Below are 20,570 nucleotides of genomic sequence, written 5' to 3' on the forward strand. Positions count from 1 at the left end.
GCACGGAGGGCGCGGGTCCGGACCCGGCGTGGCGCGCCCGCCCGCCCGCCCCGGGGCTCCCCGCCCGCTCGGCCCCTCTCCGCCCCCGGGAGGGACCGAGGGAGGGCAGACGCCCGGCACCGCCCCCGCCCCGGCCCGGGCCCCGGCCACGGCCGCCGAGAGCGACTGCAGGCGCCGCCCCGGAGCGGAGAAACCAGTTGGGCCGGTCGGGCGTGCGCAGGGCGAGGGCGCCGCGGAGGACGGGCGCCCGGGCGCAGGGCGCGGGGCGGGGGAGGGCGGGGAGCCCCTGGCGACGGGCGGGAGCCGGAGGAGTCGCCGCCGACTGGACACGCTGCCCGGCCCGGGGCCAGCCCCCGTGCGCCATGCAGCGCTAGCGCGGCCGCCGGGGCCGGGGCCGGGGCCGGGGCCGGTGCCGGGGCCGGGCGACGACGGCGGTGGCGGCGGCCAGGTGCGCAGCGAGCGCGCGGAGGGGCGCGCCCCCGACGGATGTCCCAGCCGGGGCCGGAGAGCGCCAGGTAAGGAGGCCCCCCGGCTGCCCCCCCCCCGCCCGGCCCGCGGTGCCCCCGAGCCGGCGGCCTCCCGGGATCCGGGATGCGGTGGCCGCAGCTGTCCGCGCCCTGCGGCTGCGGAGCCCGCCCCGGGGTGGGGGGGACCAGGCGGGGGCCCGGGACACCGGGCGCGTCGGGGCTGGCAGCGCGGTGCAGGAGGCCGGGAGGCTTCACCTGCCGGGAGCACACGGGGCTCGCAGGTGGCGTCTGGGTGGTTTGGGTTGGCCGCGCACCTGTCTGCGGTTCAGCTTTGGGGGGCGAGCCTGGCAGGACCTGCGGGTCCTCCCGGGGGCGGGCGGGATGCTCTGGCTTCCCCGCAGGGTCGGCCGCCCCTCTCGAAGTCCCTAACCCTGACCCTTAGGGAGCCGATGCCAAGGTGCCCGGAAAAGACCTTACTTAGCCCCTAATGCGCGCGGCGCACCTGCGGGCGGGGATGGAGGGCGCGATCGCTTCCGCCGCGCCTGCGGGAGGACCAGCTGCCCTCCCCGCGCCTTCGAGAGCTGCAGGCCCGGGGTGATGAGGAAGGGGGACACTGGCCTCCGGGATGGCAGGGACGTCCCCGCAGCTCCCGTGGCACTGCCCCGGGCCGTCTCCTTCCCTCCCCGGGGGATGCCCCGCGCTGTCACTGGGCTGGCGTGCGTGCAGCCTGGCGGCGCCGGGGGTGCAGAGGGCGGGGGGTGCTTCCCCCCACTTCCCCCACGTCTTCCCCAAGTGGAAGAAAAAGCGTCTAGTCGTCCGCCCAACTTCTCCGAGGGGGGTGCGCCCGGGCCCCGGAGCGTGGCCAATTGGCCGGTTGTGGGGGGGCGGGGGGGGGACGGGCGGTTAGAGGGGATGCGGGCCGCGAGGCAGGGGCCCTGCACCCCTACGGACCCCCCCGGACCCCTCCCCCGGTCCTCCCGGCTTCGCTCCCTTCCCGGAGGCCGCCCGGCCTGCGCCCCAGAAAGGATTCTCCGCAGCTTCGCGGTGCGCGGGCCTGCAGCGGGGTCCGGCCTCTGCTCCCGGGAGCTCGGCCAGGGCACCGGGCACACAGTAGGGCACGCGCGAAGGACGCTGCCCTTAGGAAGCAGGACTGCACGTGTGTGATCTAATCTCCAGGGATAGTAAATACAAGAGCATCTAAAAAAAAAAAAGGCACAGAAAATGGGAAGTCGTCTCGGGAGTACTTTTGTGTGAGATGTAAAATGCCTTTCCTTAATGCTGGGCCCGTTGGTGGAGGCTTTATTTGAACCTCCTATAAATACCTTTACGTGCAAAAGATAATTGATGCTTATTAGCTGATTGCTTTCTGGGGGAGAAGTCTGCCTGCAATTACTCTCTGAATTTTCTTAATGACTTTCATTATGTAGTGGAGGCTTCCTTGTTTTAATTTTAGGTAAGGAAACCTTAACCACTGTCTTCTTTTGCCGCTTGCTGGTGGCGGTGCTCTGGTAATTCTTGGTGGCTCTGGGCATCTGTTACGGGGGGTGACAGAGGTGCATAGGGCTTAATACTGGTGGTGAACAAAAATGCCATCTGTGTGACAGCAGCTCTGGCCGTTTTTAAGCTTTGCTTCTGGCTTTTTTATTTTAAAGAAGATGCTTGCCAGTGTGCACTTGTTCTCTTAGTGACAGAACGAGGAGGTGGGTTTTTTGGTTTGTTTGTTTTAGATTTTGTTTTTATTTTTTTTTAAATAAATTTATTTTTTATTGGTGTTCAATTTATAGATTTTGTTTTTAAATGGAGACTTTACAATAAGATTTGGTGGGGTGCCTGGGTGGTTCAGTGGGCTAAGCATCCTGCTTCTGCTAGGGTCCTGGGATGGAGCAGGACATCCTTTGTGCTCAGCTGGGAGTCTGCTTGTCCCTCCCCCTTTGCTCCCCTTCCCCTGCTCACTCTCTCTCTCATCCATGCACGTGCATGCACTCTCTCAAGTAAATAAATAAATAAAATCTTTAAATAAATACAGTAATGAGTTGGTAAAGCAAGTGGCTTAACGAAAAAGTCTGCCAGTGAAGGCAAATTTAATGCTGGCTCCGTGTTTCACCTGGATTTTAGTCTCTAGGATCTTAGCCTTCATGGCACCAACCAGCTCCTGCTCTAAGAGGTTTCTCACCCTCCCTGCCTGCCTTTCTTTTTTTCTTTCCATCCTTCCTTTCTTTTCCTTCCTTCTGAAAGCAAAGAGTAGTGGAAAACAAGTGAACTTAGGTTCCCACAGGTTTCATTCAGTTCTTTTACTTATTTGAGATTGTATGTGCTTTTAAGTTATATTTACTTTCTTAAAATCGACTAACCTTAGATAAATTCCTAATTTTTTTTTTTTACGATTTTATTAATTTATTCATCAGAAACAGAGAGAGAGGGAGATAGAGACACAGACAGAGGGAGAAGCAGGCTCCATGCAGGGAGCCCGTGGAACTCGATCCCTGGTCTCCAGGATCAGGCCCTGGGCTGAGGGTGGGCGCTAAACCACTAGGCCACTGGGGCTGCCCAAATTCCTAAAATTTCTGAAGCTCAATTTCCTCAAATAAGGGTATTATCAACTTCCTTTAGTTGTTTCGAGAATTAAATGAGAGAACAGGTGACTGTCCCTTATCCACAGTATTGGTGTTCCAGGGTTCTTACTTTCTTCATTAAACTGATATTTTAAAAATAGTACAATGCCCAGGTGTTTGGTGTATCTTTAATATTTTATTGCCTTGCTGGTTTGAATTCCTTTTTAGTTTTTCATAGAGGACGTTCATGAAATCCAGATGATGCTTATAACTCTAGGGAGACTTGAATCTACTATTTACCTTTGCTCTTGTGAATGCAGAGGAACTTGCTTTTTAGTTACCAGAACAAGTTTTGTGGGGTCCATTCGTGTCACGTCTGTCTAAAGAAAGTGCCTTTAAAGTACCTTAAGCATATAATTTTATTTTTTATTTTATTTTTTTAAAAGATTTTATTTATTTATTTATTCATGAGACAGACAGAGAGAGAGGCAGAGACATAGGCAGAGGGAGAAGCAGGCTCCATGCAGGGAGCCCAACGCGGGACTCGATCCCGGGCCTGGGATCAGGCCCTGAGCCAGAGGCAGGCACACAACCGCTGAGCCACCCAGGCGTCCCAAGCACATAATTTTAGATTTGCTTCTGTATTTGTTCCTAGATTCCTCTCCTGAGAAGTTTTTTGGGGGGCAGGGGGAGTCTTGTGAGTTTTTAGGTGTTTGTTGGCACCAATTAGTTTAATTCTATTCATAATACCTGTAGGTGTTTTGTTACTTATTAAGATAAGTAAAAATTAATTTGCTGTCAGAGAGTTTTAATAACATAAAAAGAAGATAGCTTATCCTTTATTTTGTTAACCAAATTACTCCTGAAACCCCATTCCTGTGCCCAGCTAAAAAGAATGCCCAATCTAAGATCTTTTGAGGTCCTATGTTACCAAAGACCTGGCATGATGAAGAATCTAGAAAGCATGTATATATAGAAGTCTTGTTTCTTGTTCTTAGCAAACAGGAATTATTATCTGATCACTCAGAAATACATTAGTACTTTCCCTAATACTTTTTTTTTTTTTTTAAGATTTTATTTATTTATCCATGAGAGACACAGAGAGAGAGAGGCAGAGACACAGGTAGAGGCAGAAGCAGGTTCCAGACAGGGAGCCCGATGCAGGACTCAATCCTGAGACCATGGGATCATGCCCTGGGCCAAAGGCAGGCGCTCAACCGCTGAGCCACCCAGGCATCCCTTCCCTAATACTTCTAAATGCATTGTGCTTTTAAATAAATTGTTTCCCAAACACACACAATAGGAAATATGTTCAGTAAATGGTGCCCTTGGCACCCGGAAGCAGCAGTAAAACAGACCCTGGTGACATGTGCTTTGGAGTCCTTTGAACTAGCATGGAATCCCGGTCTCACTGCTCTCTTAGCCCATATAACCTAGGGCAAGTTACTTAATCCTTCGGGCTTCAGTTTTGTTTTTTTTTTTCCCCTGTAAAATGGAATAATAATAGTTGTGTGATGAGTTTCAAATGAGAAAATGAGTCTAGCTGAATTTAGCTTGGTGCAGAGCTCAATAAGACATAATCATTAATATTACTATTGTGTCAGGGCGCCCAAGTGGCATAGTTGGTTAAGCCTTTGACTCTTGGTTTAACTCAGGTCCTGATCTCAGGTGAATGAGACTGAGCCCTGCCTTGGGCTCCACACGCAGTGTGGAGTCTGCTTAAGACTCCTTCTCTCTCCCTCTGCTCGTTCCCCTGCCCTTGCTTGCATGTGCTTGCTCTCCAAAACAAAACACAAACAAAAAAAATTATTGTCATTGTTATCGTGCTCAGTAAATATTTATTGCTCATCCAGCAATTGCATTTCTCCTAGACTGTGTAGGAACCAGGAATCACTTTGCATGTTAGTATTTCTTTAGCAAACATAGGTGACTATTTGCACCAGGCACTGGCAAGGAAGAGTCCCCTAGGATAGGGGCGAGATTCTGAACCTCCACATCCAAGGCTTGACTTCTGGAGCATAAGTGTCTGGGGACAGCATGAAGTTCCGTGGTCCTTGGTGGCTTAGAGACATGCCACTCAGTCACAGTCACGAGGTCCTGGGTTCTCCTTCTGCACGGTGGAGGCTCTTGGGACATATACAGAAAGCACTTCTGTGCCTTCTTTACCACCGCCCCCCCCCCCCCCCCCCCCCCCCCCCCGCTGCACCTCCTGTCAGCCTCTGTCCATTAAAAAAAAAAATTACTCTTCCGTGTTCAAAACTCAGGAGTTTCTGGAACTTGAGTCTTCCTGAAAGGATCTGTGCTCTCTGCCGGTGTCTCTCATTTGCAGCACCTAGTAAGCAGTGCTAATCAGAGACCCTTAGTACAATCTCATTAATTCATTTACAAAATGCCTGAGGATCTTCTCCAGGCACTGTCCTGGATTTCCTCCCTGCTTCACTGAAGTCTGTGAGTTTTGCAGAGGGCCTGAGTTGTGGGTGGTTTGTTTAATTCCTTCTTTGGTTAGAAAGGAGCCCTGGTGTTCTCTTCCCCTCTGCTCTCTGGATGTTGTCCTTTGCAAGGGGAGGCGGTTGCCTAAGACCCTGGAGGGTGGCCCAGCCCACTTCCAGCCCCCAAGCTCTGTGTTCCTTATCAGTCTCCAGACTAGTGAATTTGCATTTAAGAAGGGAGAGCTGTGCCCCAAAGTTGGCTGTCAGTGTGGGAAAAGGCACTGACTCCTGGGGTGGGGGTGCGGAGGTCACCCTTGGCCTGGGGCAGCCCTTCAGTGTCGGATGGCCACCTCCCATTTGTGAGACGGAGAATCCTGTCACTTCTGCATTGAGTACATGTGTGTCCTGACCTTTGGCTAGTAGCTTTGGTCTTTATTTACAGGGCTGTCGTTGATGGCTTTGCCTCTTTGCTGAGTGACTTTCGTTCCACCGGACTTGAGGTTTGGTTTAGAGCACACAGTATTTGAAATCAGTTTTCTGACCTTTACTCAAGTTGAGCTGGAAAAGCCTCATTGGAACTCCTTGAGCAGCAAGCGTTGTCCTCCCACGGTCTCCCACTGTCCATTCTTGCTGTTGGGGAAGCTCCCACAAGTTGGGTGCATCATGTATTTTATAAAGCACGGCCTGAGAGATTCTTACTGTGTCTTCTAGGGATGCACTGAACTACTGAGACCATCCCCAGACATATGGATATACGATCTGTGGATCCAGAAGAAATGTTTGCTGATTTCTATAAGAAAATAGATAACTGTCTTGGGTGGTTTAAATATTCACTTACATGGGAAGATGGGTCAGAGTTTATATATTTCATGCTGGAAACTATGGGCCTTACCGCCACATCAGGAGTCAATTTCCAGGCTTCTAGCAAATGTTATATAAAAAAAATCTGGGGGTGCCTGGGTGGCTCAGTTGGTTAGGCATCTGCCTCCGGCTCAGGTCCTGGGATCAGCCCTGCATCAGGCTCCCTGCCTCTCCCTCTCCTCCCCCTGCCACTCCTCCCGCTTTTGCGCACGCATTCTCTGTCAAATAAATAAAATTAAAAAACAAATTCTGGAACCTTATAAAACAAAGGAGGTGTGTAGGGTTCATCAGACAGGAGAGGTTGTGAGGATTATGTGAAAATATGTAGTCTATTTTTGGTAACAGAACTTCATGATCTCACCTTAGTGCAGAAGTTTATTTCAAGGGAATTTTGTTTTAGTTGTGGCAAAATATTTATAAAATTTGCTAGTTTTAGGGCAGCTTGGGTAGCTCAGCGGTTTAGCGCCGTCTTCAGTTCAGGGCGTGATCCTGGAGACCCGGGATCCAGTCCCACATCAGGCTCCCTGCATGGAGCCTGCTTCTCCCTCTGCCTGTGTCTCTGCCTCCCTCTCTCTCTCTCTGTGTGTGTCTCTATGAATAGATAAATAAAATCTTTTTTAAAAATTTTGCTAGTTTTAGTTTTTATCTTTTAAGGTTTTTAAATTTTAAATTTAAAATATATACTATATATACTATATATTGGCAAATGTATATACTGGTGCTCATCACATCGCCTGCCCTCCTAAGTGCCCTTCACCAGTGACTCCATCCCCCACCCACCTCCCCTTTTGTGACCCTCTGTTTCCTTCCAGGTGTCAAGAGTCTTTCATGGTTTTTCTTCCTCTCTGATTTTTTCCCACTCAGTTTCCCCTCCTTCCCTTGTGGTCCTTTTCACTATTTCTTAGACTCCACGTATGAGTGATACCATATGATAATTGTCTTTCTCCGATTGACTTACTTCACTCAGGATAATACCCTCCAGTTCCATCCATGTTGAAGCAAATGGTGGGTATTCATCCTTCCTGACGGCTGAGTAATAATATTCCATTGTGTACATAGACCACATCTTCTTTATCCATCCATCTGTCAAAGGGCATTGAGGCTCCTTCCACAGTTTGGCTGTTGTGGACATTGCTGCTGTGAACATTGGGGTGCAGTTGTCCTGGTGTTTCACTCCATCTGTATCTTTGGGGTAGATTTGCCTTTTTTTTTTTTAAGATTTTATTGATTTATTTATTCATGAGAGAGACAGAGAGAGAGAGAGAGAGAGAGAGGCAGAGACACAGGCAGAGGGAGAAGCAGGCTCCATGCAGGGAGCCTGATGTGGGACTTGATCCTGGGTCTCTAGGATCAGGCCCTGAGCCGAAGGCAGATGCTGAACCGCTGAGCCACCCGGACTGCCCAGATTTGCCATTTTTAAATGTGAATTCAGTGGCATTAAGCATCTTCAGAGTATCAGGCAACAATCATCACTGTCCATTTCTGAATTTTTTCATCATCCCATTCTGATACATCGTACCTTATAAACAGTAGCTCCCCATTTCCTCTCCCCACAGCTAATAATCTCTATTCCACTTTGTCCCCATGAAAATAAGTTTGTCCTTTTGCAACTGGCTTATTTCACCCAGCACAATGTCCTCCTGGTTCATCCGTGTTTTAGCAGATACCAGAGTTCCCTTCCTTTTCAAGGCTGAATAATCACGGTGTATACACCACATCTTGTTTATCTGTTCATCCATTGACAGACCCTTGGGTTGGGTCCACCTTTGGCTATTGTGAATAATGTTGCTATGAACATAGGCAAATACGTATTTGTTCGTTCATAGGAGTTTTTGAGATCTTATTTGGTTTTGTGACATTTATCTTTCTATGAAAGTGACTAGGATGGGCAGGCCCGATTTCCTCCCAAACACCTCCTCCCATACCAGCTTGGAGATAATGTGCGGAACTGCAGGGAGGATGGTTGCATGGAGGGCGTGTGAAGGGCATGACACGCTTCTCCTTTTCACCTGCAGCTGCTCTCGTGAAGCTGGTCCATGGAGTGGCCGACACTCTGCCCTGTGCCAGCGCAGGCATAAAAATCTCAGGAGGCCTGGCTCTACATTCTGGAGGCCTCTGCAGACCACAGCTGTCTTCCAGGACGACATTCTGTAGTAGAGAAAAAAATCCTTCACTTTCCCCCAGAGTTGACTTGGATTAAAACGAATGGGGTTTTTTGGTGGAAGGAGTGGAAGAAGGTGAGAGAAACTGATATTTAAATGTTTGAAAAATTGAATACTTAATAGAGTACAGTTCGACCTTAGGAGTAGAATCCATGGTTTTCAAGATAAGCTTCAAGGCCAAAAGTCAGTTATAGACTGGGGATTGGCCCCACATAGCACCTAATGTGTCCTTTAGGATCACTTGGACCAACACTCTTTTTGAAGCCCAAGGACATTTACTCAGAATTTTCCCATGTTGCATCTTTGTAATAATAGCACAGCAAGAACAGAAGCTTTTCTTAGATGATTAGAATCAGTCTATTAGGTTAAAGGTATCTTAATCTATATTTTCTAAGGATCAACAGACTCTCAGTTTATGTTCAGACTGTGAAAAGGTAGCCAAAAAAAAAAAAGGATTTTCATGTTTTGAAACCAGGTTTTCTTTTCTAAGTGGGAAAAAAAAAATTCTTCAGACTAAGCCCAAATACCACCATCCTTAGGTATATTCCCTCTTCCTGTCCTATGCTGGTCACAGTCACAAAAACGGTATTGGGGCTGCCATGGCTGATTTCTTTTTTTTTTTTTTTAATATTTTATTTATTTATTCATGAGAGACAGAGAGAGAGAGAGAGAGGCAGAGGGAGAAGCAGGCTCCACGCAGGGAGCCCAACGTGGAACTTGAACCCGGGTCTCCAGGATCACGCCCTGGGCCAAAGGCAAGGGCCAAACCGCTGAGCCACCCAGGGATCCCCTACTATGGCTGATTTCTCCGAGCTTCAAAACTTTTTTTGGTCTAGCTCAACTTAAGATTTTTAGACTTTTTTAAAAATCAATCTTAGACTTCAACCCTTCCATAGAGAAACATGGTGAACATTCTCAAAAGTCAATTTGAGAATCTCAGACTGTGCGAATGGTGGATACATAGCAACTAATGTGTCCTTTAAGATCACTTGGACCAACACTGTTTTTGAAGCCGAAGGACATTTGCTCAGGCTTTGTCTCCTGCTTAACTCATGGTCTCCCTTCCTGAGTTCTCTGGCCAAAGACGTACACTCCTGGTTTCTCCTAGACAGCTTTCTGTCTCCTCGGGCATTCCACAGAGTGGACCCTCTTCCTTAGCCTCAGAGGCCTCATTTATCCATCCTGCCAGTTGCCCACCAGATATTAAGAGGCACATCCTGTGTGCCAGGCACTTGGCATCCGTCGGTGAATCCAGTAGACGAAGAGCCTGCCCTCCTGGAGCTCACCTTCTAGAGGAGGGAGAGAGAGAGAGAACATAGCTACTGACAGTGGTAAAGGGGTAAATGATATGGTATATCTGAAGATAAGCACTAGTGGTGATAAAAAGAGAAAGCTGAACAGAGTAGAGGGGTTTGGGGGAGGGGGTCTGGGGAACGGGATGCAGTTGTAGCATGGAGAAGGTGACATTTGAGCAAAGGCTTAGCAGGGAGAGGGGGAACCATGAGGATCTGGGAGCAGAGTGTCCTGGACAGAAGGGACCGATTTCTCTGCGCAGAGGCCCTAATGTCCAGGCACTTGACTCCTGATTTGTCTGATGAAGCCAGTGAACAGGTGGTTGGCTGTTCCTCAAACCTGTGAGTGCGAGGGGTATGGGAGGAGAAGCTGAGAGCAGCAGGAAGGGGAGCCCCCACCATGCAGGGCTTTCCTGGTGCGTGAGGACCTTGGCTTTGACGTTGCGCAGGGTTGGGGGGCGGTTGGCGCAGGATGTTGCTCACTGGAGTAGCGTGACCTGTGGGCTGGTTGCATTTTAAAAGGGTCATTGTGGTTGCTGTGCGGAGATGATGGAGGAGGTGGTCCCAGGCAGGGAGACCAGGTAGGAAGCTGACCCAGGTGAACTGTGGATGGAGGCTTGGACCTGAGCGAGCTGCGGGAGAAAGAGAAAGCTGTGGGTATACTTAACAGGTAGAGCCAACAGGACTTCCGGACAGACTGGCTATGGGGTGCTAGAGAAAGAGGAACCAAAGATAACTTTCTTGGCAGAGCCTGGGCTGCAGATGGAAATCTGAGTTTCAAAGTGCTGTAAACTCAGTGGGCTGTGTTCAGGTCACTCACAATAAGTTATAAAGAAGCTCTTCAGAAATATATGTATATTTATGTAAAGTTTTGGTCCAGAGAGCATTACCTTTGCTTATCCTCAGAGCATGTGTTCCTACTTTGGTGCAGGCAGAGGACTGGTGTTAGAAAAAGGAAATGGGGGAATCCCTGGGTGGCTCAGTGGTTCAACGCCTGCCTTTGGCCCAGGGCATGATTCTGGGGTCCCGGGATTGAGTCCTGCATCAGGCTCCCTGCATGGAGCCTGCTTCTCCCTCTGACTGTGTCTCTGCCTCTCTCTCTATGTCTATCATGAATAAATAAATAAAATCTTAAAAAAAAAAGGAAAAGGAAATGATTTGCACAAAGCAGAGACCTTTACTGGAAGGAGATGGTCTGTAATCCACAGGATTTGTGGGGTCAGGGAGCCTCTGCTGTGAGGGAAGTCTGTGCCTCCAGGGCTGCTGTCAAAGCTGCTGCCCCCCTTGCTGTGTGTTGATGACTTGGGAAGGCAAGCTCTTCCCAACCCTCCAATGCAGGTAGCTGCCTCCATCTCCATCTATATGTTGTCTTTTTTTTTTTTTTTTTTTTTTTTTTTTTTTTAGAGAGAGAGTGAGAGCAAGTGTGGGGTGGTGAGGGGCAGAGAGAACCTCAAGCAGACTCCCCACTCAGTGTGGAGCCCAAGGCGGGGTTCCATCTTACTCCCTGGGGATCATGACCTGAGCAGAAACAAGAGTTAGAGGCTTAACCAACTGAGCCACCCAGGTGCCCCCACCCCTCACCACGTTGTCTTTCTTTTAAATGGCTTTATGGAGATATAAATCACATATCATATTATTCATCTTTTTAAAGGGTTCAGTCCAGTGGTGTTTAGGATGTTTACAGAGTTGTGCAACCATCGCCATAGTCTAATTTAGAACCTTTTCATTATGTAAAAAAAAGAGATCCTGTACCTGTTAGCAGCCCCCATGTTCTCTCCTCCCCTCAGCTCCTGGCAACCTCCAGTCTGTTTTCCAACTCTGGATTCAATGTATTTACCTATCTGGACGTTTTGCATAAATGGAATCATATAACATCTGTTCTTTTGTGATTGATTCCTTTTGCTTAGCAGAATATTTTCTTTTTTTAAGGATTTAAAAAAAAAATCTATTCAAGAGCATGAGAGAGCGCACAGGGATAGGAACAGAGTGGGAGAGGGACAAGCAGACTCCACACTAAGCATGGAGCCTGACTTGGGGTTTGAGCTCATGACTCTGAGATCATGACCTGAGCCCAAACCAAGAGTCAGACATTTAATGGACTGAGCCACCCAGGCGCCCCTGAGCAAAATGTTTTCATAATGCTTTACCTAGCATATCAACCACATTGTAACGTGTATCAGTATTTAATTCCTTTTCCTTTGCTGAACACACAAGCTACTTTTGTACATGATGCATTCTTGAAGAAAAACACAGGAAATGGAAATGTTAGTCACAAACAGATTGACTCTCGTGTTACAAGGGAATTGTTTGTGTCCAGACAGCTAAGTGTGTGTGTGTGTGCGTGTGCACACACATGTGCATGCATTAGTTTGCTCTCTTTCACAGTTGAATACAAACCATTTGGAACCTGTGAATGCACCTAAAGACCAGTGGCTTTCTGGTGTCCTAATGGTTTTCTTTCATTCAATGATTCAACAATTACTTATCAGATCCTCACTATGTTCCAGGGCCTGTGCCAGGAAACGGTGGTTAATAGAAGGATGAAAAAGGCATACATGGTCCTCCTCTGTGTGGAGCTTATAAGGGTCGATGGGGCGTGGGATGGCAGGAGTAGATATTAAGTAAAATATTGGACAAAAGAGATATGAAACAAACTGATACCAGAATTATAATCTACAATAAGCACTTAAAGGAAAATAAGACACTATTAAGAAAATAATGAGATCTGGGGTGCCTGGGTGGCTTAGGGTTAAGCAACTGCCTTCGGCGCAGGTCATGGTCCTGGGGTCCTGGGATCAAGCCCCACATCAGGCTCTGGTGTCTGCTTTTTCTGTCTACCCCTTCCTCCTGCTTGTGATCATGCTCTCTCTTCTCCCTCTCAAATAAATAAATAACATCTTAAAAAAAAAAAATGAGATCCTACTTGAAAAAGCCCCTGAGGAACCCAGATGGCTGTCGATGGCTGAATGGATAAACAAAATGTGGTGTATCCTTACAGTGGAATGTTATTCAGTCTTAAAAAAATAAAATAAAATCTCACACACGCTGTAATATGAGTGAAACCCTGATGTTTAAAGAGTCACAGTCCCAATGGACACCTCCAATATCTATAGACCCAAACCTGGACAATACATATTCCAGAACATACTCCAGATTTTGAGGAGTTCTTCCGTTTCTCTTGGAATGTACTCTTGCTATATGCGGCCTGTACTAACCACAGTTTGGCACCATGTTTGAATGTATGGCTATAGTGGACCCTGTCCTTAATGACACCTTTGAAGGTCAATTTCTTTTACTTTTATTTTTTTTTAAGATTTTATTTGTTTATTCATGAGAGACACAGAGAGAGGCAGAGACAGACACAGGCAGAGGGAGAAGCAGGCTCCCTGAAGGGAGCCAGATGTGGGACTCGATCCTGGGTCCCCAGGATCACGCCCTGAGCCAAAGGCAGATGCTCAACCACTGAGCCACCCAGGCGTCCCCATTACTTTCACTTTTAATGCTGACTTTACAGAGCTATGGCCATGTTAGAAATAGTGTTGCCCTTCAGATATTGACTATTTAGTGGGGGAATCCTACAAAAACAGATCTAAAGTACAAGGAAGTGATGGTTTTCACACAAGGTAAGAAATAAGACACCTGCCTTTCTGATGGCAGGTACGTGCAGCAGGTCCTGTTTTTCTGTTTTCCGTATTCACTTTTATGAAGAATTTTTTTATGTCTATGCAATAAATACTATAGATCCCTTTAGAATATTTTTCAAATTAGAAATGAGGCCTTTTTATTTTAAATGTTTTTTCCTTGTATTTTGAGAAAATTTAAATCAATGGAAAAAAATAATACCAACCTTCATGTACCTAACCACTGAAGTTTGACAAAATTTGAAGAGGTTTTAAATGAAAGGAATATTTTTTTTTTAAAGTTAAAAATTGGTAAAGCCGTACAATCAATAAGGCATTAAACCAGTTTTGAAAAAGAGGCTCCCAGGGTAGCCCCCGTGGCCCAGCGGTTTAGTGCCGGCTTCAGCCCAGGGTGTGATCCAGGAGACCCCAGATCGAGTCCCACGTCCGGCTCCCTGCATGGAGCCTGCTTCTCCCTCTGCCTGTGTCTCTGCCCGCCCTGCCCCGTGTGTGTGTGTGTGTGTGTCATGAATGAATAAATAAAATTTAAAAAAAGAAAAAGAAGCTCCTAGCAGGACCCAGCCAGAATAACAAAAGGAAATCTATGGTGTGTCCCCTGCTACCCAGCATCAGTGCTCTGGTGGGACTTTATGCTTACTTTTTATCAGATAAAGTTGTATTTTATATATCGGTTCCTTGGCATGTGTCATAAGGAAATCAGTAAGCATAATATGGCTTTAATTGTACTTGTCAGAGGACTAGGAGCATAAGTGTTGGTGACCGCTGCAAGAACAAAGGTCCATCTGATCATCAAGTAAAATTTTGTTTGCTGCAGTGTCTTAGGAGTGGTACAATGATCCTTAGAGTGCTCTTACAATTTATTAATGTCACAAAGTTCATGGTCTTCCAATTTTTACGTTAGAAAACGTCAAATCTTTCAAAACAATGTATTTTTTAAAGATTCTATTTATTTGAGAGAGCAAGAGTGAGAGCAAACAGGGGGAGGGAGAGGGAAAATGAGCAAAATTCCCAGCTCTTCCTATTTATGGTACGTTTACTGGATCCTTCCCTCCCCGACCTCTGCCCACATTGACCTCCACTTAATAAGTGACCCTGAGATTTCTATTTTATTTCTTTGCTTGTTTCCTGGACGGGTGCCCGTCCGATCTTTAGACCGACTCTGAGCAGCCTACATTTGCCCATTTCCTTAGTAGTGAAATTAAAATGGCAGAGTGATTAGTACTTTGTGATCTGGCGTTGGGATAGATTCTTTTTTTTTAAAGATTTTCTTTTTTAGGGGCGCCTGGGTGGCTCAGTCAGTGAAATGTCTGCCTTCAGCTCAGGTCATGTGGGGTCCTGGGATCCAGCCCCCCATCAGGCTCCCTGCTCAACGGAAAGCCTGCTTCTCCCTCCCCACCCTGCTCGTGCTTTCTCTCTCTCTCTCTCTCTCTCTCAAATAAATACATAAAATCTTTTTTTAAAAATGATTTTTATTTTATTTTATTTTTCTTAAAGATGTTATTTATTCCTTCATAAGAGACACAAAGAGAGAGAGAGGCAGAGACACAGGCAGAGGGAGAAGCAGGCTCCATGCAGGGAGGCTGATGTGGGACTCGATCCTGGGTCTTCAGGATCAGGCCCTGGGCCGAAGGCGGCGCTAAACTGCTGAGCCACCCATGGTCCCCTAAAAAAAGATTTTAAAAAAAGTAATCTCTACACCTAGTGTGAGACTTGAACTTGCAACCCCGAGATCAAGAGTCACATGCTCCACCGATTGAGGCAACCAGGTGCCGCTGTGACAGATTCTTATAAAGTCCAGGCTATTGTTTAAGGAGGAAAGCACTTAATGCAAAGAGAAAGGCTGACAATGATGTATTTGATTATTAAAATACTTTCAGTAGGAAAGGAATGTTTTCATTCCTGAGATTAATGGTGCAGTCGCTTCTACTAATGTTACCTGATTTGAAATGTCATTTCCCTCTTAGCTGGAATTCTTTTTTTTTTTTTTTTTTTTAAGATTTTATTTATTTATTCATGAGAGAGAGAGAGAGCGGGGCAGAGACACAGGCAGAGGGAGAAGCAGGTTCCCTGCAGGGAGCCCGATGCGGGCCTCGATCCTGGGACTCCAGGGTCCTACCCTGGGCCCGAGGCAGGCACTAAACCACTGGGCCACCCGGGCTGCCCTTAGCTGAAATTCTAATGGGACTGAGCACAAGCCTCTGTCTCAGGGTCCCCACATGTACCGTGTTCTTTGCCCGTGACTCCCTTCCCCCCTTACCTGCCGAGCAGGTGCTACTTCCTCCTGGAAGACTTCGGATCCTCCACCTCCCAGGTCAAAGTGAAGGCCCCCCCGTTTGTTCTGGTCCGTTGCTGTACATTCCTGACCCCGAACTCGCCACCTCACAGAGATGGCAGCTAGCTTTGATTTCCTGTGCCATCTCCGCTTGATTTAGTGGTGGTTACCTAGACACTGCTTTTCAAAGAACCGTCCGAGAGCAGCAGCAGCAGCAGTAGCAGCCACAGCCTTACTGAATTGGAAACTCGGGAGGTCGGGCCCAGCCATCGTGTCTGAACAGAACTTTCAGGTGATTCTGACGCTGGCTCTAGGTTGAGCACTGTTGACCTAGAAGTTTCTGGTGAGTAGAATTCTGAAGTCACGTCCGGGCAGGGCAGGGCAGGGCAGGCCACGATAGGATTCCCTAGTGACCTGCCTCACCTTGAGCAGGTGAGAGGCAGGACAGGTGTGGGCCCGAGGTGGTGCCATCCTTAAGGGTGTTGTAATCACGGGTCTATGTGTCTCTTCGCTCGGCTGTCACCTCCATGAGAAGACACCTGCTCCCAGATGTGACCCAGCCCCCAGCACAGTGTTTACCGTGTAGTAGCTGTTCTACAAGGATGTGTGAAAAGGGAGAGTCTCAGACATACGCCTTTTTCCACACTTAGAGGCACGAGAATTAGCTGCCATCGTTGGAAGATGTTCTCTGAGAGCAAATGTTGAAGCTGGTTGTTTTTGTAGTGATCTAGGGTCAGAAGAACCACCGGCGGCCTGATCAAGTGAACATTATGGCTTCAGTGCTTTGGTAAGATGCCAGGAGAGAATAACCATGTCCTTGGATCGTATTACTTATTAAAACAGTCACAAACAAAAGTTGGTATTTAAGATGCTTAGCACCGAATTCTGGTACATATTGCCATCCTTTGCAAATGCCACAAAATACCAGGAGTTATTTTTAGTTAGCTCCCACTTGGGGAAAAGTGGGCTCTTATGACATCTTGATTTGGAGAAGAGATCTTTTTACTAATGATACTTGGAAGCTTCTAGACCATTCCGTAACTCGGAGCTATCATGTACTTGCATACGAAGGAAAAACAGCTAACACCAATATCCACTCACTGCTGGGGGTTCTATCTTTATCATCAAAAGACAAAAAAAAGCTAATAGGTTTTCAAGATCTGTAGACTATATTGGGGTTAGGACAACGACAGTTGTCTCCTAGGTCTGGTTTTACTCAGCCAATTCTAGATGCTTGTCCACGAAGCCAGAACGTGAGAAAGTCGAAGCGATTTATGAGACTCTTACCCCGGGTTGGTTATGAACTTTCAAGACCCAAACCAGGCCCTGGCTTTATTAAGGACTGCAAAAGCATCCCTAACCTAATCAACCAGGGCGATTTGGGGCCCTAGGGGATGTGTTAGGTTGTCACAACTCAGGGGGTGCTACTAACATTGACAACACCCCAGGGACGCTGCTAAACACCCCACAACGCACAGGGCTGCTTGCACAACAAGGTGTCCCACCCGAAACGTGTAGGCTGGGGCTGAGCAGTCTCTCCCCACACCATGGACAGGAGTCGCCCGAGACACTGGTTCCCCAGGACTCAGTCCCAGCGTGCTTCTGCTTCCCTGGGGAAATGTTCCCCATTTCTGTGGCTTTCACTACCATCCACACGCCAGTTCCTGCGGAGTGTCTAGCCTGTGCTCTCCGCTTGTGGATCGCCAGAGCAGTGCGGTCACAGGGCATCTAGGGCTGACCGCCCCCCACCCCCCAACCTGTTCAGAGGAGGACTCCTCTCCAGCTGGTGCTAAAGCCAGACACCTAGATTTGAATCGTGACACCCTCCTCCCCCACATTGTATGCCTCCACCTCCATTTCCTTTTTTTTAAGGATTTTATTTATCTCTTTGAGATAGAACATGAGCCGGGGGGTGAGGCAGAGGGAGAGGGAGATGCAGGCTTCCCCCTGAGCAGGGAGCCTGATGTGGGGCTCGATCCCAGGACCCTGGAGTCCTGGCCTGAACCGAAGGCAGATGCTTAACTGCCTGAGCCACCCAGGCACCCCTCGATCTCCATTCCAATCCATCTCTTAGATCTGCTGCTTCTACCTCCATAGGGTCTTGAGTCCACCCGATTGTCTCCAGTGCCACCCCCTCCTGGGCCATCATCCCCCCAGAGTCCCCTAATGATGTCTCCATTCCCAGCCATTGCAGCCACGCAGGTCCTGGAGCACGTGTGTGCCCGGCTGCATCACCATTGCACTGGTGACATTCACCTCCGTCCCGAGGCTTAGCAGGCCCAGCCTGTGTGCTCCTGCCGGCTTCACGCTTGTCCTGCTTCAGCTTCTGGAGCATAAGGAGCCCTTTCCTGCCCTGGGCCGGGCACATTTGTTGCTTTCTCGCCTGAAAAGCTGTCCCCCGCAAGGACACCTTATCTTTTGCGTTTGGGCTCAGGGGTCATCTCATCTCATCTCTGACCACCCCCTATCAAAGCAGGGCTGTCCTGGGGTAAGCCCCTCGCTCTCTTTCTCGTCCCTTCGTTTGCTTGTGGGATGATTGGCGTGCTGCTCCCCGAGTCTGGAAGCTTCCTGAGAAGGGACCACCTCTGTCCTGCTCTCTAGAGCTCAGGGGCCCAGGGAATGGCTGAGGCTTCTTGTCTGATCACTATTTGGGGGATGCTGGTAGGCGTGGTTGCTGCCTGGGGGGCTGGGTGAGTGAAGGGAGACCAGCCTGCAGGGGCGAGGGAGGGGGTGGAAAAATGTCAGGCTGGAACACAGAGAAGGGAGTCATTCACTCAGTTCTCAGATGTTCAGGAAGCTTCCCAGGAGGGTATTTACACTGGAGGACAGTCTTGGCGAATGACTGGGGCTTCCCCAGGTTCAGGAAGTGATGAAAAGCTTCACTTGGGCCGGGGAAAATACTTGAAAGTAAATGGAGCCTAAAGAAATTCTGGCCTCTGACTTGGCCACACGTGGTTGCGACAGGCCATCGGGAAAGTGGCTACTTCCACGGTGTAGACCTCTGTCTTCTCAAACGTTAACGGTGCGTGTGGATTCCGGGGGGATCTTATGAAAATGTGATTTCAGGGTTGGTTGGAAGGTGAAATTCTGCAGTTCTCACAAGCTCTGGGTGATGCGGATGCTGCAGGCCTGCGGGGCCGGCTTCGTGTTGAAGGGCAGCCCTGTCCTCACGTGCCCTTTGGTAATGGTAGGAGACATGACTTCTGTGTTCTCTCCGATGCTTAATTTTCTTCTAGACCTTCCCATGGAACACAAAGAGAGGCATCTGTTGGCTTCATTTTAGGCAGCATCTACCAGCTGTATTTGATGACTTTAAAGTTCTGGTTCCCTGGGCTTACCTAGGTTATTTTTATTTATTTATTTTTTTTGGCTTACCTATGTTATTAAAGGAAGTAGAGACCTAAGCAGGGTTGCTTCTGAGTCCCTATGCTCAATACTGTTACCTGTCGTCAAGGGACCACGGTGAGCATGTTAGTACTCTGTTAAATATAAATCTGCTGAACTATTACTCAGCCTGCATTCCTCTGGGTGCGCTTGCCTGTAATCTGCACGTTATCTATTTTATGGTTTCTCTGCAGCACATTTGTTACTCGGACAGTCTGTTCTCTGCCACTTGTCATACTTCTGGGCAACCCCCGCCCCCACCGCCTCCCCTATCAGCCTGTGTATCTTTAGAAAAGGCAAACTAGTGTTAATCCAGGCCAGTCATCATTCAGAGGGTGCATCTGTTTTTCTTGAAAGAGGCGCATCACAGTCCAGGCTGAAACAAATGGATTTCACATGATCTGGAACCTGCCTTAAGATGTATAAATCAGCAATGGCTGAGGAGTTGTGTATGTGTGTGTGTGTGTGTGTGTGTGTGTGTGTGTGTGTGTGTGTTGGGGGGCTGTTCAGTGTTCTTGGGGTTGTAATAAAGGAAGTTCTCAAACTTGGCTGCACAATGGAATCACCTGGGGAGCATCTGTGAGTCCCCCCTGGGAGGATGGGGGGGCAGGTGTCACCCCAGTGGGGTACACCTGGGGGGATTCTGGTGCCTAGTGGAGGCAGAGAATAGACACCGTAGGAGTCTGCCCTCTATGGGATGTCTTTGAGGGCGTCAAAAATTCACCTGGGTTTATGGAAATGTCGGGAATCTTGGCATATGGGACAAGGGGTTGAAATAAATGAGCAGTGTCACTCAGATGCCCAGTTGGGTTCTGTGATGCATCACCTGTGGGCGGCCTTCGTGGAGTCCACCACCCCAAAGCTCACATCTATGTAGTGACTTGCTGATGACAAAGCACCTTCACCTGCAGTATCTTATATTCACAAGAATTCTAAAGAGAGGGCAGGCCACCTTTGTCCCTTTGGCCCTTTCTCCGAGGGACATGATTCTTTATCATTCGAGATTCAGCTGCAGTGTTCTCCTGGCCTGGAGCCCCTCCTGGGCCCTTCCCAGACTGTGTTAGGAACCAGGCTCCCACTGCAGCCAGAGCATGTTCTGCTCTCCTGACACTTCCCATATGGAACTCTTATGTTTTCTCTCCCTTTGAGGGTCATCATATCCTATTTCTCCTGAGGGTGTCTAACCGATGATTTAATTCATCATCCATCACTATTTTTCAGGTGGGGACACCAGGCCTGGGGAGATGAAATACCGTTCAGTGCTCACCTCCCCTAACCTGAGCCCCAAATTCCACTCGCAAAAATGAAGAGTTTGGGAAGTTTCTCTAACATCCCTTAGAGCTCTAAAATAGGTGGTTCTGTTTTATAATTTTAACTCTTCGTTGCAAAAACTCAACAAAGCTTTCTAGGCGGGTGTGACATGGTCTCAAGAAGAAAGAGTAAAGGTATGATCAAGGTAAGTCATCAACTGGCAGGAAAAGAAATCTGTATTCCACTTCAGCCCGGACCG

The 20,570-nt window shown here is 48.4% G+C and overlaps 1 protein-coding gene across 2 annotated transcripts in view; it reads left to right on the forward strand.

Annotated features, from left to right (window-relative positions):
• The first annotated feature begins 405 nt into the window (after positions 1 to 405).
• The window catches only part of ATP8B1 (ATPase phospholipid transporting 8B1), a 122,644-nt gene continuing 102,479 nt past the window's right edge, over positions 406 to 20,570 (forward strand). The window contains exon 1 of one of the 2 annotated variants that reach the window (XM_038525924.1): positions 406 to 515. Coding sequence is in view for 1 of the 2 variants with exons in the window: in XM_038525923.1 (XP_038381851.1) it covers positions 487 to 515 (29 nt within the window). In the remaining variant the exon portion in view is untranslated. The remainder of the gene's footprint in view (positions 516 to 20,570) is intronic. The other variant, XM_038525923.1, reaches the window with a different exon arrangement.

This window comes from Canis lupus, chromosome 1, assembly GCF_011100685.1.
Source record: "Canis lupus familiaris isolate Mischka breed German Shepherd chromosome 1, alternate assembly UU_Cfam_GSD_1.0, whole genome shotgun sequence".
NCBI lineage: Eukaryota > Metazoa > Chordata > Mammalia > Carnivora > Canidae > Canis > Canis lupus.